At 47.2% G+C, this 18,945-nt stretch overlaps 1 protein-coding gene and 1 long non-coding RNA gene across 9 annotated transcripts in view; one reads left to right on the forward strand and one right to left on the reverse strand.

The window, feature by feature from the left end:
* The window catches only part of LOC138921112 (rho GTPase-activating protein 20-like), a 56,206-nt gene extending 53,981 nt beyond the window's left edge, over positions 1-2,225 (reverse strand). For all 8 annotated transcript variants that reach the window (XM_070253488.1, XM_070253487.1, XM_070253494.1 and 5 more), the window contains exons 1-2: positions 1,962-2,225; positions 855-1,022 (exon numbers count right to left, since the gene is read on the reverse strand). In XM_070253488.1, the coding sequence (XP_070109589.1) occupies positions 855-1,022; positions 1,962-2,026 (233 nt within the window). In that variant the 5' untranslated portion in view covers positions 2,027-2,225. The remainder of the gene's footprint in view (positions 1-854; positions 1,023-1,961) is intronic.
* A 139-nt stretch (positions 2,226-2,364) lies between these two features.
* Positions 2,365-17,892, forward strand: LOC138921113 (uncharacterized). Its single transcript, XR_011433398.1, has 4 exons — positions 2,365-2,497; positions 6,165-6,283; positions 15,918-16,113; positions 17,647-17,892. It is a non-coding gene; the product is annotated as an uncharacterized lncRNA (long non-coding RNA).
* Positions 17,893-18,945: the final 1,053 nt, after the last annotated feature.

Below are 18,945 nucleotides of genomic sequence, written 5' to 3' on the forward strand. Positions count from 1 at the left end.
AGGGTTGGGAAGAAAGTGCATCCATTTGGTTCTGTCTCCAACATATGTTCCAAATCTGTCTGCTGCCTCTTCTCACTGCCACTCCCAAGATGGAGTCCCTGTCATATTTCATCAGAACCACTGCCTCCCTAACTAGTCTCCCTGCGTCCACTCTTGCTTACCCACCAATCTGCTATCTAGCAATAGGCAGAACAATATGCTAAAAATATAAACTAGATATGGTCACTTGCTTAATTAAATACGCTTCAGCATAATATTTCAACCTTTTTTGTGGCCTGTGGAGACCCTGTGTGGCTGGACCCCTGACCACAGTATCTTACCTGATATTGTGCCCCACACTGCAGGCTCCAGTCACATCAGCCTTTCCTGAACCCCTCCCTCCAGAGGGCTGAGTTGCACCCACTGAGTCCTGCTGGTCCCTCATCCTAGAAGGCTCAGCCACCTAGTCTAGGAATGCGGCTGCTTCTCACCCCATAGGTTTGGTTTAAATGCTGCCAACTCAGAGAGACCTCCATAGACAGCCCCTCTCTAGGATGCTCCCATTTTCTTCTCCACATGGTACCCTCTTCTCTCTCTTATGAGAAGCACTAACTTCAATGTGTAATTTCCCTCCCCTTATTTTTATCATCCGTCCGGAAGCTCCAGGCAGGAGAGACCCTGCCTGTCACATTCTCAATTGTTTTCTCTACAGGGACACGGCACAGAACAAGACCTCTGTCGATACTTGTTGACTAAAGGGAGGATCAAAACATTTGCAAAACCAAAAGAAGAAATCCACTTAACATTTTCCCACAGTAAGGGTTGGTGAAAATGCAATCTGATGGTAATCAGGAGAGCCTGTAGTGTACACGTACTTGGTGTTAGTTATCAGCAACAGATCGCTGAGCAAGAAGAGGTGTCGCTTCTGCCTCCTCCAGCCTCTTTTGAGTTCCACGGGGCCGTGGATCAGCAGAGTGCGACCGGCACTCTCAGATGACGTAGCATTTTCACTGTGGGTGTCCACCTCAACAGAAGAGCTTTCCCTGCAAAGCAACAAATACCACAGGACAACCAGTCACCCATCAAATACCTGATAGAGTTTTGTGCCAAAGGTCAAGGTTAACACGACACTAAAAATTAGCCTCGATCCCCAAAACAGAACTCTATAGCTCAAATTCAAGTCTCCAAATTACAGAAAGCTATTAAAAAAGATGAGGGCACACAGGGAGTTGAGGTAGATGGAGAACGGTTTCCAGGACATGCCCCAGAGCATGCCAACTCTTAGAGGTGGGGAGAAGGGGGCAGCAGCAAAGCAAAGTTGGCCACGAGCTGTTGGGAACGGGAGAACCAAGAGGCCAAAGGTTGAGAATATTACAAGAAGGTAAAAAAAAAAAAAACCCCAAAACCCAGGACAATTTGTGGCCTGAGACAGATAAAATAAAGTGACCTAGAGATTTGTGAAAAAGTAATTGCAATTTAGTTTCATGTTAACATAAAAATTTAGATAACTGAAGATTCTGGAAAATTGACTCCAATCATAGCTAAATCAGTATTCAAGTTTTGGGGGGAAATTCTCAAAGATCAGCAAATAATACTGGAAACATCAATAAGTTTCTAAACACAACAGGGTCTTAGATATTATTTTGTTGAGCTATAACTAAGCTCTAAGCTATGACTCTTTGGTCATAAAAGGTAAAACAACTAAATTTCACAGGACACAAAAACTCTTTCATGAATAGGGAGATATTGTCATAGGTCTACAGAAAATTCTCCCTCATGGAGCCAAGAAAGAGTCTCCCTTGAGTATGTAAAGCCTGCTTTCTGTACTCAGCAGCACTGAACCTTGTGAACATGAGTAGCTTTTCATGAAAGCAGTGCTGAAGGTAAGAATCGGTTCCCATGTTTTAGGAGAAACAAAACAGAACACTTCCTGTGACTGCCAGTCCCTTTGGACGATCAAGAGTAGTATATTCAAAGACTACCTGCGGAGGTGAAGCCTTGAACGACCGCCTGAAAGCTGAAAGCGCTTTTTGATTGACGAAAACATCCCGTTTTCTTCAATTCTTGGCACTGACTATCGAGCACGTCTACAGCACTTGGCAGAGCACTGTAAACTAGGCACTGAAGCCTGAGGATTCTGGAGTTGTCAAGGTCACCGGCCGTTATGACGTTAGGGTTCTAAGGCGCATGCCATAACTGACAAACTGACATATCTGTTTCCCTGGTTTTGCCTGCATCTTTTGAGTTTTTAAAACTAATCTATTTACTTTGAGATAATTGTAGATTCACAGGAAGTTGTAAGAAACAACCCAGAGAAATTACATCAACCTTTTACCTGGTTCCCCGAATGGTACTATCTCTCTAAACTATAGTACAATACCATAATTAAGATAGTAGCATTGATACAGTCAAGATACAGGACATTTATTTCCATCACCACAGGATCCTTTCTCTGCCCGGTCTCCATGATTTCTTCTGGTACCAGCATATCCAGTAATCGTCAACCCTGAAGCGAGAGGTCAGGGTCCAGTAGAGTCTGGCTGTTTTTCCAGGAGATGCAGAGGGAGGGCAGCTGAGTCAGCACAGGCTGGGAGAGGGAACCTGCAGACACAGACAGGCTTGGTTGCTGGGCAAGAATCATGGGAAATTTCTTAGAAGTCTAAGCAAGGGAGAAGTGATGTTGGGGGCTTCCCTCTGTCCCCAAAGCCTGTCCCCAACTGTGCAGTGAGAGAGGAGCGCAAGGAGGAGGGGAGACCAGGCCATGGTGCACACATCCCCATGGTCTCCACCCTGTGCCATAGTAGGCGCGGCCCATGAAAATGGGTTTCCATCCAGTGACTGCCCAGCCCCTCCCTGAGCCCTGGTGCTGGAGCTCAGCTCACACCACACACTGAGGAGGATGGAGGTTGGCCTCACCCCTTGGGAGAGCCCTGGGAGGAAGCACCTACCGAGACAACACAAAGGTCCCTGCTCAGGGGACTCTGCCAGGCCAGAGAGGACAGAGCTGCTCAGCCTCCTTCAGTAAGCACAGGGTCCAGCCCCCAGGCCCAGGCTCCTTTGAGTGAATGGTCCTTGCTGAGCAGCTTTGTAGGGACCAAAGGGCTGTCCTACACTGCCCCCTCCTGGTCACAGGACACACCCCTCACCAGGGCCAAAGCCCTGAGAGCACAGCTGGTTTCTGCAGCTCACCAGGTCACTGTCTCTATTCACACATCCATGGTCTGATCATCTGTTAATGGCATTCACATACATTGGAGGCAATGACTCTTGTATCACTCTCTCATAAGGCAGTGCACATGGAAGGTGGAAAAATGTACAGAAATTGGAATTTAAAGTGTTTTAACCATGAGACAAGATGTTGCAAACATCATATCCCTTCATTTTAATGTGGTTTAGGGAGCGCATCCATGTTCAGTGTTCCATCACTTGTGCATAAAGCAATGAATTCCAAATAATCTCACATAACCTTATCTGTGTTTTAAACTCCAATTTTTAGGTAATCTATTGCCTGTACTAGTGAGAAATCAAAGAAGCACAATGAATCCTAATATTTGAGCTGTGCAGCTCCCATCACGCCATCTTGTATTAGAGTAAAGTCCAACCTGGCAGAGAAAGTCTTAGACCCTCATTTGTTGGCTTCTGTCATCCATCTCTCCCTGTTCAGAATCATCTCTTCTATGGACACACAGCTTACCAACCCCATCATCCTCTCTTCACAGGTTTTCCCACTAGGGTCCTTCATAGGATTTTGGGTTAAAAAATTGAGTATTAAAATTTCATTGATCTTGTGCTGGATCATGAGCTCTATATTTAACATCTTGTTAACAAATGTCTATCATTAGGGGCCGGCTTCATGGCCGAGTGGTTAAGTTCGCGTGCTCCGCTGCGGCGGCCCAGTGTTCGGATCCTGGGCGCACACAGCTAGTCGGGCCACGTTGAGGCGACGTCTCACATCCCACAACTAGAAGGACCTGCAACTAAGATATACAACTGTGTTCAGGGGGGTTTGGGAAATAAGGCAGAAAAAAAAAAAGATTGGCAACAGTTGTTAGCCCAGGTGCCAATCCTTAAAAAAAAAATGTCTATCATACATGTTCTTAAGTGGAATGTTATTTGACTTCTATCAAGTTCACCCACACTCTGCAGTTTATTTGCTCGTGGAGCTTGTCTCCTGTGCTCACAGTTTGTTCCCCCTTCCGCCTGCTCCCCATGGTTTTTTCCTCAGTCCCTGTAGGCCCAGCGCATCCTTCTCTTTCTCTGCGTGAAGCCGTGGAACCCAGTCAATCTCCCTGGTCACTGTCCCCAGGGTCAAGGGGGAGTTTCTCTTCTGTCCTATAGACAATGAGATCACCATTATTACTTAACCTCTACTCTTAATTCGACTCAGAACTCCAGGCTCAAGCTGTCCAGAAAGCAGAAATCATTATCTTTGCCTCAGATCTGCTCTTCAACAAGGTTTGAAATTCAGGAGAATTTAAATACTCTTTCAGCAAACACTGGCTGAGTTTGTCCTTTGTGCCACAGTTTTCTGGGCTCTGTAGATACAGCAGTGACATAAGAGGGGAAAACTATTCACATGGAAGTTAGATCCCAGCAGGAGAAAGAGGCAGTGCATAGACTCGCATAATTCCTCTGGGCATCTGGAGCCTGCTCCTGCTGGCTGAGAGCCCCTCATCTCCCTCAGGACGTGGACACTGAGATTCTCTGTGCTCTGTCCCCAGCCTCCCCTCAGCTGCACATGGCTCTGCCCCATTCCAGGTGCCACGTGCAGGAGCCCAGCCCTGCTCCCCCAGCCTTGCAGAGTCCCTCAGTGTGGCCTCATCCCACAGTTTGCCCACTGTATTCCATTCTTCACTCTGTATTTAGAGCGATATTTCAAGTGCATGTATCTGATAAAGGCACCTCCCTGCTTAAACGTTTCACGCAATTTCTCTCACTGTCAAGATTATGTAAAGCTGTTGAGTGTCACATTCAAAGTCTCTGTATATGTGACCATCTTTATTTCCGACCTCTTGGCTCACCTCTCCCCTGGAGCCTATACAAAAGCACAAGTAGGGCCCCTTTGCTAAGAGGATGCTTAACCCTGAAACCCAGTGTCACCTTCTCCTTTTGGTACTTCTGGTCCTCCTTTCCCACCGCTGTCCCCTTCCATCAGGACCAGGCTCACACATCACCTGCTGGAGATACTGACCATGCTGAGATGAGCAAATACCTGTTTTTATTATAATAATTTACTAGGAAATTTCCACACTTACATCTGATCCCATTGTGCATATTCTCTTAGATAAAATTTAAGCATAGAAATACTGAACAAAGAATGCAGTTATGATTCTTATCATCATTTTGTTTTTCTGATTAGTTTACCCTGTTTACATTCCCTAAAGAAGTGGATGTATATTGTGTTATTACTTTTTATTTAAACATTTCATATTTCCAATTTGGTTGGTGGAGTATTATCCTTGGACTGAGTCAGACATCTAGGATAAAGGGTTGTAAGAAGAGATTTTATAGCATTTGAATTCCAGAACAACTTTAATATGACGATCTGTAAAAATGTGACCCATTAGAGAGCCTGGAGGACTATTCCTCATGATCATTTAATTTAAAAACTGTGACAGACAAGGACGTCCCTGCGTGTGGGGCAGCTCATAATCTAGAACGTCCTCTGCAGGACCAAGGATGCTGCTCTCATAGCAATTCTAACAGATCGCTTCTTCTGATGTGTGACGTTTGTTTTATCTCTGTTTTAAATAGAGAAATTCTAACATAAAGTGACTTAGAATAATTATTTTTGATGATTTATTTATTTTCCTGTCTTCCATCAGGGAATGGGACTTCCCTTTGATTCCAGTTTCCTGAGAGATTGTTTCAAAATCACAAACAAGTTCTGAAATTTTATCAAATTCTTTTCTGTTGAAATAGTCACTGGCTTTTCTTTAATGGATCACAAGCCTGTGGTCTGGAAATAGTGACCACTGACCACTGACTCGTCCCATATGAAAAACTCAATCTGATTTGAATCATAGTCATCAATATAAAAGTTAAAATCATAAGAGTTCTAGAAAAAATACAGTAACATCTTCATGTCCTGGCAATAGACAAATTCTTCCTAGGTTGAACACAAAAATGACTAACCATACGAGAACAAAATACATTACCTAAAATTTTTAAATATCACTTAACAGGCGAGTGACATCAGCAAGATGATGGAATAGGCGGTCCCCCACTCGTGTCCTCACTCAGCAACCATGATTTGGTGGCCATCAATGGAGAAAAGTGCCTTTGTGGGAGCTTCTGGATCCAGGTAGGAGACTGTGAAATCCTGGCAGAACCCAAGGCTGAGGAGTGGTGTTTGAGAAGGCAGGCCCATGCTCAGGGGGTCCTGACCACAGGCCCAGATCAGTGCCATACCCCTGTGAACATGGCACATCTTTTTTTGTCTTCTTCTTGTCACCTGCACCATTTGTCAATGGACCCAGCAGGAGTCACTCCCGTCTGTGCCTCAGTTAGCAGGCCTGACAACCGTGTCCCTGGCTGTGAGCCCTGAAGCAGCCCGTGATCCAGTTCCAGCCCCTCTTAGCCACAGTCCAGGAGCAGTCCTGCCCATCCAGGAACTGCACAAGACAAATGCTCATCAGTGCCCCTGGAGGCAGGCCTGCTGCCCTCAGTCTGAATGGGAATCTTGAGGCAGCCCTGTGCCCTGGCTCCAGCCCTGTGCAGAGTGGTCTGTGGGCAGGAAATGGGCTGGGGACAGGCCCATTTAAGCCCCAGGAAGCAGGCCTTCAGACTAATACCAGCTGTGGACCCTGAAGCAGACTTCTGTCTCAGCACAGCCCTTATCAGCTGTGACCCAGGGCCAACCCTGCCCAAAAAGGAAACTGTCCAGTGCCCAGGGGGGAGCCACACCCATCCATCCACTATCTTCTCTTGATTTTGGGGTAAAGCATTGCCTAGATCCTCCTTCTCACTGCACTGAGGGGTTGTCTTTCTTGAAATGCATCCATCACACTTTGGTTTCTAGGAGAGTCCTCTTGATTTCTCCTACTAGACTCTGCTTGCCTGGGAAATGACGCCATCCTAACGCCTGCTTCCAGGCACAGCCTTTCAGCCCCCACAGGGGATGACTGGGATCAGGATGTGTGGACCATCATCCTGGACCCTGCCCAGTGGGAGAGCAGGCCCCCTCATATGAGGCCTGAGGTCCCATCTGGAGCCAAGTTTCAGCCTCTTCAGCCTCCTGCTGTCTTGTTGGCCAATTTTCTTCCTCAAGAAAATAAGAAGAGAAGCCAAGTAGGCATTATCAATCTTTTTTGCATAAAATAAACCTCTGGAAGCATTTTAACATGACCCCATTACAGAATCCCGCTCCTGAAGTTCAGATTAATTAATCTGGTAGAAAGGGTCATTTTCTGGCTTTTAAAAAGTGGAAAGTTTCTAATATGGGGGCAGCATTGAGAAGGAGGGGGCTGAGTTCATCCTTCGTGTTCTGTTCCTCTAACAAGATGCTGAAATTGAACAGGCACAGGTGAAGTTTTCATCAAATGTAAGAGGAGAGTAAACTAGAGATGCGCAGGCCTGGCCTTCCTAATGAGTAGACACATTTGTCAGAGCTGATCATATCTCCTGAAAATGTGAGCTTCAAATAATCCTGTCTCAACTAGATGGAGCCATCATGTTGTCTCAATTGATTGAATCACCCCACACCCGCACTTTTCCCAAGAGCCCAGCCTCAGTTCCTCTTTTTCCCAACACCATCCTTCAATACTTCCTTCCTCCAAGACATGGGGAATCCGAACTTATTCCTCTATCCCACCTGCTCCACCGGTTAGCCAGACTCACAGTCTGACATTTGTGTCGTCCACAGTTCCTACCTAGTCCCTACCTACATCCAATCCTCCTCCTCCTTCATTTTCTATGCAGCACCTGGGCCTCATAAACAAATCACATACTGTTGATCCCCTGACAACCCCTCTAATGCTCCCATCTCCACCCCACCAAGCTCACCCCTCCTTACTCTCCCAAAACAGCTTTCCTGTACAGTATATTTTGCTTGTTTGTACTCTCTCTTCCCCTAGACAGTGTCACCACTCTGAGCATGTGAACCCTTCCTATCTTGTCCACCTACTATCCTGAGCCCCTACACCCAAGTTTGACCCAAATTAGGTGTTCAGTAAATGGTGTGGATGCACATAATATGGAGAGTCAACTAGCCTGAGTCAAACAGAGCTGGACTTTGTTTCCCTGATCCTGCCCTGACTCCCTGATATGGACTGAACTGTGTCCCTCAAAATCCTAGGTTGAGACCCTAACCCTGATGTGACTGTCCCTGGAGATAAGGCATTGAAGGAGGTAATTAAGGTAAATGAGGTCATGAGGGTGGTGCCCAAACAAGTGGGACTGGTGTGTTTATAAGAAGAAGAAGAGAAACCAGGGATGAGCACACAGAGAAAGGTCACTGTGAGGACACAGTGAGAAGGCAGCCACGCACAAGCCAAGGAGAAACCAAACTGCTGTCACCTTGATCTTGGACTTCCAGCCTGCAGAAATGTGAGAAAACACATCTGTGGTTAATCCACCCCATCTGTGGTGTTATGTTATGGCAGCCCTGGAAGACTCACACACCCCTGGTGGACTCTGTCCCCAGGGCAGCCTGCCCCAGCATCCAGGAATGTCTGCTCGATTAGAGAAAAACAGACAATGGATTGAAACCAAGGACAAGCAGTGGTGGCAGTAATTGAAAGACACAGACTCTTTTCCTCTTATGTGATGTCTTCCTTGTTAGAGATTAAGCAGCGTGTCTCCAACACTCCAAATCTTTGCTTCAGAGGTCCTATTCCTGGTGGAATGGAAGTACTTTGATTTTTGCTACACTCTTCTCTTGGACCAATCCTTACCATTCACTGGTCTCCTCACTAATGTATGAGTTGAATACAATATTTCACATGGCTCTATCTCTACTTGTATGAGTGAACCGTTCACTTTTCTGAGTCAGGCTAACTCTGATCCAAGCTCCAGGACACAGAAGAGGAACGTAACTGGGACAGAGCCCCTGAGACCTGGGCCCTGTGAGGGGGAGAATCTCAGAAATCAGCCCTCAGTGACCTGAGGAATCACTTGTTTGGGGGAACGTGACAGAAGGGCTCTGGACTGGAGTGTGTGTCTAGACATCCATGAGCTGGGCCTCTAGGACAGGTCCTCACCTGAGAGAGGAGGCACTTGCAGGGGAGGAGCCCGGTGATGGCAGGCAATGGCCACTAGTGTGGGTTCTTGAGATGTAATTGCTCTTCTCACTCCCTCTGGGAAGAGGACATCCTCATGAGGGAGTTTTGCCCCTTTCTCCCTCTCCAGAGAGTATTGAATTTCAGCCTGGGGCCTCCCTGATTGGAGTTGGTGTCATTTCACCTGAGACTGACCCTTTGCAGAACATTAGAAAGACCAGGACACCAGAAGCAGAGTCTTATGAGACAGGTGCCCCTGGCCTGTGTTCCCTGCCCAGCTCCTAGTGTGCACAGTAGTTGACCCAACATGAACTAATGACGAGGGTGGAGAGCAGATGATGCACATGCTGGGACCACTGAGGGAAACCTTCTGTCCTTTCCTCTCCTCTCCGACCCCAAATCTCCCAGTCATGTGGTGAGCCTGTGATTTGCCCCAGCTCCAGCTCCAGGGACAGGCCTTTCATTTTCCAAACCAATCAGACAATCCCCTCCCTGCTCACCATGATGGAGTCAGGGGAGACAGTGTGAGGTATCTCTTCCGGTCCCGTCCTCATGAAGTCTGAGATTCCTGTTCCATGGATCAGGGAGGGCAATCTCTCTCATTCAGGAGAGTTTATTGTGTGGGTGTGATGCCTGGGACTGCAGGGACATTTTTGACCCATGTGGGATATCAGCCTAGGGACATGTGAGATCATGGACATTGGACAACTCAGATAAATCTCAGAGAAGGAGGGAAGTCCATTGAGATGACGCACTTGACAACTACAACCTTCCTGTCACCACTGAACAAGGCAGGAAGGCTTTTGTCTGTATTTCCATCACAAGGATGAGCTCAGGACCTCAACCCCCCACGTGTGTCCATAGACCATCATTCAGGAGGTACAGCTCACTCACATCTCACCCAGTCCCTGAGAACCAGCCTCCAAACCTCTTCCTAAATCCCCTTCCTTCCCTCCAAAAAACATGCGGCGTCTGACCGAGGGAGAAGTGGGCTGGGTGGAGGCCCTGAGGCTCTGGGACCCTGGCATGGAGGTCACTGGACATGGGTCACAGACTCAGGTGGTGGCTGTTTTCCTAGCTGCCATCACCCCATGGAACCTCCAGCGACTGGCCCACAGCGCCTCCTGCTGCCCCAGCTCTTATTCCTCTCGGCCTGACATGAGGGGTTAGGAGCCCTTCAGACAGAGATGCCCTGCCTCCACCCCTGGCTCAGCTTCTGCCTCTCACTCCCCACAGGAAGGGGCCACACCCAGGCCTTGCTCAGGCTGCAGCCTCTTGGTCACATTCAGCTCAGAATTCACTGCTGTGGCCTTCTCACTGAGGACCATCCACATCTGTCTCCACTGTCCCCATACTGATTCCACTGCTGGGCTGAGGTGGGGTGTCATAACCCATCCCCAGTGCAGGGAATAAAAACACAAAGGCACCACAGATCTGACCCTGTGCACTCACAGTTTGGGACCCAAGAAATTTGGTCTGTCTCTCTTTCACTCTGTTTTCTCTCCAGCCTCTCCTTCCTGTCAAGCTGAGCCTCAGTCCTCGCTCCCTATGGGCAGAGGCTCCAGAACAACATAAGCAAGGAAGTGCTGAAGGAAGGACGTCATTGTCCCCACAGTGGGTGCTGCTCCAGTGCGGCCCCTCAGATATCAGAGGGAGGGATGGGTTAGCAGCAAATGCCAGTTAGTGGGCAGCACACGGGGTCACTGTGCCTGGTCCATGTCAGGCTCTGCAGTGGTGGCATGTCACGTGCACCGTGACCTCTGCTTATGCTAACCCACACTTTCTCAAGGGGAAACACGTATGAATAAGTCACAACATAAATAATAAAGGTGCCCATGTAACCTGTCTACTCACTGCTGACATTTTTACTCTGTTTTCATGTAAGGAAACATTCCACCATTTGTTCAATTTTTTATTTTATTACGTGCTGAAATTTGTAATTGTTTTTCTACAGATATGGTCAAATTTTTAATTTTTTATACTGGAAACAGAATCATATACATTTTGAACTACATTTTAGATTACATACTTTTAACATGAGATACTATGTTTATTCATTGTGACTCAGATAATTTTTTCATTCATCCTAATTAATTTTCAGTACAATCTCTAGACTTCTAGGTACATACTTACAGCTTTCATAATTAAAATCTAATTCTTCATATTTAAATGTTTTCTCTTTTTTTCTATTCTTGACTTGACACAAATCTCAGGGTAAACCTTTCAGAAGAGCTGTGTCGGCAGTCATCACGTGCGGTCCAAGACCGAAATGGAACAATTCTAGTCTTCTCTGTTCTGGGATAATGCTTTTCTCTGGTTTAAAGATACACCATCCTTAAGCCATTGAGGAAGTAGTCCTTATTGCTTTATTTCTACATTTATTTTTACAAAGGCAGGCATGGAGATGAATTTAATTGTCATCTTCTTAAGCGTTTATTGAAAACGTCATCTGTGTTTTTCTACTTAAACCTTTGCAATGAGAAAGGAGCCAAAAAAGGATGGTTTTGAAACAAATCCACTCATTTCACTCTCACGATTGAGTCCCACTTCTGTCTCTCTTGGCTTATGGTAAACCTTTACATCCACTAATTCTGTGTTCGATTTCCAACACCAGCTGTGGAGTCTTCTTTTCCATTTCCAGAATCTTCCAGGGAACTGACAGACCTAAGGCCTGTGCCTTCATTGAGTGATAAATGATGAATAGTGGTCTCTTCTTTGCCTTGATAAACTCTCACCGATTTCTCCTGATCTGGCTAGAGAAACACACGTTTGCAGTCTTGACACAGTCCTGAGGTCAGGGACACAAACCGTCCCAAGGATGTGGACACACAGGCGTCAAGGTACCCTCTTTCCCTCCGCCCAAGTGGGTCCTGTGACTCTCGGAGCAGCCTTGTCCCTGGGTTCCTGTTCATGCAGGAAGGTCAGTCCTCACAAGGGAGCCTGGGGTCTGAGGGCAGGGAGCCCCCAGGGAGCAAGATGCACAGAGCTGAGGGTCAGGCCCAGGGGATCAGGATGGAAGTGACTGCTCCTGGCCTCAAGAGGACAGGAAGAGGGCCACCATCCTGGGATTGGGTAAAACAGGAAAATAGAGGCATATTTTGGGTTTCTGACAAAGATCTGGGATTGGATTACATGGGTTCCTTGTGGTCAGATACTGGCAGGTTCTTAACTCGGCTGGACACATTGGCATCACCCTTCTGTTGACTCTTCCGTCAATTATCTAGAGAGAATTTGTGCCCTGAAAAGAAAGCTTCTGTCTGTGCAGCAGTGATGAGGGTGAGAACAGGCTGTCAGGAATGGCGCAGCCATCCTCAGAGCCGCAGCTCCCACAAAGTCTCCAGACATTCAGGGATGGCAGCAGATGAACGGCAGAGTCACCCGGATGTAGACTCAGATGAGGAAGTGACCAGAGAGTGACGGGCTCACAGGGGGAGGGGGAGGGGCTGCATCGTGATTCCTCACAGATCTGGACACTGTGTCAAGATCATCTCATGTCTGGTCCCAGTGGCCAACCCCGTCCTAGGACAGGATCTAAGAGACCCTCAGGAAGATTTCCTGCCAGACCTGAAGCCAGTGGGTCTGTCTCAGATGCTGTGAGAAAAGAACACCTGGGTCCACGTTTCTAGGGCTTCTGCCTGGATGCTGTTGTCGCCAGGCCACACTGATCATCTCAAGGTGCTGCTTTCTCTGCTGTGGATGATCCTGTTCCTGAGACCTGACCTGACACCACAGATGGATGTGTGAGCACAGCTTGGAAGCAGGAGCCTGAAACACATAAAAGATGGAGAAGGGGAGGTTTGGGGTCCCTGCTCATGTTGTCCACAGCCTGACTCACTTAAGGATTCACAGCAGACGTTTGGGATTGCCAGAGAGGATGATAAGTGAGGGGGAAATTGCAAAGATAACGAAGTCACCCAGTATGGGAGCCACAAAACCTGAGCGTTGACTGAGAAGAAAGCTCTGGCTGTGGAGACTGTGAGGCGAGGAGCTCCCAACTCGTGTTTCATGTCTTCACTGATCAGGTGAGGAGACACTCTGCAAATTTAATAATAATGCTACAAAGTCAGCCCCTCGTTAGCACTGAAGGGGGGTTGACTCTTGCTGCCCAAGGAGTGTGACTCTCGGTCCCCAGCCCTCCCACACTGGAAGAGCACTTTGGCATCTGGGTTGTGCTGGTTAGTGATGCTAAGCTTCATCCTCGACTTGGAAACCAGAGCTGTTGGCCGAGGGCCATGTGGAGACTGAGAAGAGAACTGAGGTTGTGAGAGTGTGGCTGTTCCGATGGGTCTGGAGCTTTAACTGGATATCCCAGGGGCTGATGTGTCAAAACCACTCCATTCTATCCAGCGCTTTTTTCTGGGGCAGCAGATCTTGGCTTTCCATCCGGGAATCCCAGTTCCCGCAGGAGGCTGGCTCAGCAGGGAGAGAAGCAGAGTCCTGTGCGCACAGGACAGGTCCACGCTGCAGGGAGCAGGGCAGCCCTGGGCAGTGTGCCTACACGTGTGTCAGGGAGCCATTAAAGGTGTGGTGTTCAAGGTCAGTGAGGAACAGGGGGACCCAAGGCATGGTGAGGACAACCTGAACCCTGCCCCTTAAGGCCCCAAAGCTAAGGCACAGCTACCTCACATCTCTCATCCTCCTCCACACCCAGAGGGAAGGGAGGGGCCTGTGGAGGTTCATGTTACTTGTCAGCTTACGTATGCCATGATATTCGGTCAGGACCCAGATATTTGGTGGTACATTACTCTAAGAGTTTCTGTGAATGCATGTTTTCAATGAGATTAATAATTAAATCAGTAAACATTGATTGAAATTGATTACTATCCATAATGTGGGTGGGCCTCATCCAATCAGTTGAAGGACTTGATAGAGAGAAGACTGACCTCCCCTAGGAAGAGGGAATTCCGCCAGCTGACTGCCTTCAGAACCCAACTGTAACTTCTACTCTTTCTTCCCTGGGTCTCTAGCCTGCCAGCCTTCTGCACATTTTGGACTTGCCAGTCTCTATAATCATGTGAAACAATTTCTTAAAATAAATTTCCATAGATAGATACACACATACATACACACATAGGTAGATGGATAGACGATAGTCAGATACATACATAGATACATGGATAAAGAGAGAGACAGACACATCCTACTGATTCTGTGCTCAGGAGAACCATAAGTCGTACACAGCCCTTCATCCAAATCTCTGCCTGCTCTTCGCTCGTTCTGGCCCTTTGCAGGATCCTGTCCTGTAGAACAATCTGTGATACGCGGTGGCACAAGGGCAGCCTGTGCTCTGGGCCCTACACAGACCTCAGGAGGTCGTGGTCACAGGGAAGCAGAGGTCCAGGAATATTCCTGGATGGTTGTGCACTGTACACAACCCCACGAGACCAGGCTGTCGGCGCCCCATTTGTTGAAGGACGGATTCACACTCTTTCTGTGACAGGCCAGGCAGCTACCGCCAGTAATCCATGATTTTGTGAGAAGGGCCTTTGGGTTTCCTGTCCAGGATTCATGGATGCAGGTTCCACTTCTGAGCCTTGGAAATGATGTCAGGGACCCTGGGAGCACCTTCTTCTTTAGAGCCACTGGGTCACAATCCTCATGCACAGGTGACAGATCAGAAGGTGCTCCTTGTGGTGAGGCGACAACAGGAAACCCATCACCCCCGGCGCACATGGTGGGTGCCAGCATGGGCTCAGGGCCCAGTGGCATCCAGCCCTGGCCTGCTGCACCCACCCTCTGCCCGTCAGCCCTCAGAGCAGGTTCCCCACCTGGCCTCTGACTCTTCTGGGACTAACGCTGCTCTCCTTGCCTCACCTTGATCATCGAAAACAACCTCTCTGTTCCTGGAGTTCAAAGACGATGCTCCACCCCTCCCTTCCCAGATGGATCGGCTCCCCAGGAGGGAGAGAAGGAGCATCCCAGGGCTGTGTGCCATTTATGTCTGCTCTTAGCTTTTTCTTTCTTTGCTGAGATCTTCTCCCTCATGGTTCATCGTGATTACATTTTACCTGAAGACCTTGCAGCGAGTCTTTGGATCATTTCGGGAAGAACTGTTATCTTAGTGACAGTCAGTTTTTTGACCCAGAAACTAGGAATATCTATTCATTCATTTATTTTTTAAATTTCTCTTGAAAGGTTTTGTAATTTTCAGTATACAAGATTTGCAATTTTTCTCAGATATATCCACGTTTCATTAAATATTAGTAATGTTGTATGTTATTGTTTTTCTTTTAAAAATTGAAGGTTTATTACTGCTATATAGAATACAATTAATTTCTGCATCTTGGCATTTTATCACAAAATCCAAACTGAAACAGTCAGACCGGAAGCATATCGCAGTCACTCGACCCTGCGCTGGGCATGGGCAGACTCGATCTCTTTTGGCCTCCTCAAATGTCTCCACTGAGAGAATCTTCTCTCTCAACAAGCAATTTTTGTCTATGCAAACATGAGTTGGATAAGAATATATTAGCAATGATATTCTTCATGATATGAAGAAAAGGGTATGACTTTGTCAACTGTTCTGGTTCTAGGAAAATCAGGTCTTGTCTAAGATGTGACAGCAGAAGCCATCTCCTGAGCCACCAGAGGGGCGAGCGCACCAGGCCAAGAGAGTGGGGGGGGTGCGGTTTGTGTCTCACGTCCTCGGGGGTCTAGAGCACATGTGAGCATTAGTGATGCCGGGCCATGTGTTACAGTAATAGTGAACCTCGTCCTCAGGTCGCAGCCCGGGGACAAGCAGAACACCAGAGTTAGTTGTGTCATCTTTGGATCCAGAGATGTGGCTGGGGATCCTGGGCCCTGATGCTCATTTGAGTCTGTGTGGCAGAGCAAGAGATACCTGGGGGCTCCCTGGCTTTGGCTGGTCCAGAATATCCTGTATCCACCAACACTGATGTCACTGCTGGCAGTGCAGGTGAGTCTGGCATATGCTCCAGGTGATGCAGAGGCAAGGTGGCTGAGTCAGCACTGGCCGGGAGAGGGAACCTGCAGACACAGACACCCGTGGATGATGAGGCAGAGACTAAGGTTAAGCAGCTAGAGGGTCTCAGCCACAGGGGGCTGACACAGGCTCAGGAGCTGACTCTGGACACTGCAGACTGTCCCTACCTGTGCAGGGAGAGAGAGGCATGAGGAGGAAAGGAGTCCCGGCCATGGTGCACACAGCCTGCTGGGGCCCCAGATCAGGGCTGGGTGGCCCCCAAATCTTTGATCTTCTCCATTGACCTGAAAGAGAAGGGGCTGCTCACACAAAATTATTCCCCCTAATGATGATCCCACTTTTATCCTGAGAACCAGCTGAGTCTGAGCTTGATTCCTTAGATGGAGGAGCTGATGGGTGAGTTCAGAGTTTGCCCCATCAGAGGGACCAGGGAGGAAGCAGCTGAGGGACCTTACTCAGACCTGTGAGCAGAGAGGACACAGCTACCGAGACCCCTCAGCAAACACAAGCACCAATGTCCCAGCCCTGGAGGATTTGAGGGATTACCCAGCAGGGGGCACCCAAGGTGCAACCTTGGGGAAGACCCACAGCGCCCCCTGCTGCTCACTGTTCTAACTTCAGTCTCAGGTTGGAAATAATGTCAGGGACACTGGCTTGACAGCCTGGTCACTGTGGGTCCACAAACATCCATGCGCCACAGCCCGTGCTCTGCCCCCACGTAAGTGATATTGATAAACAACCTGTTTAACTGTGGGCTTCCTGGCCTGCTAGGAGGAAGAGATGTGCAAATCTGACCACAGGACAATGAGACTGAGTCTGCAGTGAGTGAGGAGGCAGAGGGCTCTGGGAGCAGAGACCCGAGCAGCTCCTTCCACAGGGGCCACATGAAGGAGCCACTGGAGCCCTGGGTCTGAATGGAGACCGGGGTTCTGCTGGTGGACAAAGCAATAACTGTTCCTAGGAAATGTGCTTGATTCTTGGAAGATCGGCAGTGTTTGCAAATACTCAGGGACATTAAGTAGACTAGGTTGGTGGTTGGGTGGCAAACCATACAGGGGACCTTTGCAGTGGTCTACGGCACTGAAGCTGTGGTTCTGAGGAGAGCTGGAGCCCGATTCGAAAGAAATTTTTCTTTCACCAAGAAGGGATTGAGATGTATTTATGACAGCTTTAGTGAGGTTTAATTTTCAAATAATCAACTGCCATTTTAAAGTGTGTAATTTGGCAAGCTCTCATGAATATATGAACACACTGGTGAATCCATCACCACCGTCAAGGCAATGACTGTATCTGTCATTATGTTGACATCACCAGTTTGAAACCACTCCATCCCGCCATCCCCTCCCCAATCCCTAGGTGATTGCTGATCTGCTTTTGTCTGTATAAATTAATGTCCATTGTGTAGAATTTTATATAATTCAAATCTTTGTTCTGGTTTCCCAGCTTTACTTGTCTGGCTTCCTTCATTGAGCATATGTATTTTGACACCCATCCCTGTTTTCACAGTTATCCACAGGCCATTCCTGGGTGCACAGTATGGACGGGCCGCAGTCTGCCTCTCCATCCGCCTGTTCATGAGCGTTTGGGTCTTTTACACTTTGGGCTATTTATACATAAAGCCGTTATTTATGTTAGAAGTAAATTTATTTCTTTGCATTTATTTAATATGTGAATTTCATATATTAAGTAGTTAAAATAAAATTTAATATGTAACTTTATGTTATAAATGAATAAACCTGCTGAGTATTTGTGTACAAGTCTTTGAATGAGTATGCACTTTACTTTTTCCTGGGTAAACAGAGCAGCTGGGTCTTAAGAAGCTATATATTTAACCCTTTTAGAAACTGCTCAACTGTTTTCCTAACTAGTTTGTCGATTCCATGCTCCCACCAGCCGTGTGAGAGTAGCTTTGCCACCTCCTCTCAGTATTGTACTTTTGTCCCTTCTCATGTAGGTTTAGTGGCATATAATTTTCATTTTAATTTGCATTTCCATAATATATAATGATGTTGAAAAATTTTTCATGAGCTTATTTGCTATCATGTATCATCTTTGGTGCAGTGTCTGTTGAAATATCTTTCCTAATTTTAAATTGAACTCTCCTGTAATTATGGAATGGAAAGAACTCTGCAACATATTATCCACACAAGTCCTTTATTAGGTAAGTGATTTGCATGCATATTCTCCCAGTCGATGGCTGTCTTGTCCTTCTATTAGCAGTGACTTTCAAAGTGCAGGGTATTTCATTTTTGATGATTTCAAATTATCAATTTGTTTTTTTGGTTTTTCTTTTTTTGGTTGGAGCTTCTGGTGTTGCAACTAAAAGGTCTTTTCCAGCGTGAGCATTCTTACATATTTCCCTTTATGACATTGTTTTCTTTCTTTCTTTTTTGTTTTGCTTAAATATATAAAACTGGAAAAGCTGAGTCAAACTAAATGTTTAGATTTCAATTTATCAGAAATTGGCAAAAGTTTTCAAAGCATCTCACATTCCAAATGAGTAATATAGGTGAGTTCCTCTGGCCCCACATCCCTGTCAACATTTGGTTTGTTAGACTTTCTCATTCCATCAGTTTCTGTAGGTGCATAGTTTCTTTTTCTTTCTTTTTTTTTTTTGAGGAATATTGACCCTGAGCTAACATCTGCTGCCAATCCTCCTCTTGTTGCTGAGGAAGACTGGCCCTGAGCTAAGACCCGTGCCCATCTTCTGCTACTTTATCTGTGGGACCCCTGCCACAGCATGGCTTGCTGAGAGGTGCCATGTCCACACCCAGGATCCAAATCAGTGAACCCAGGGACGTCAAA

The sequence above is a fragment of the Equus caballus genome, chromosome 27 (assembly GCF_041296265.1).
Source record: "Equus caballus isolate H_3958 breed thoroughbred chromosome 27, TB-T2T, whole genome shotgun sequence".
Classification (NCBI taxonomy): domain Eukaryota; kingdom Metazoa; phylum Chordata; class Mammalia; order Perissodactyla; family Equidae; genus Equus; species Equus caballus.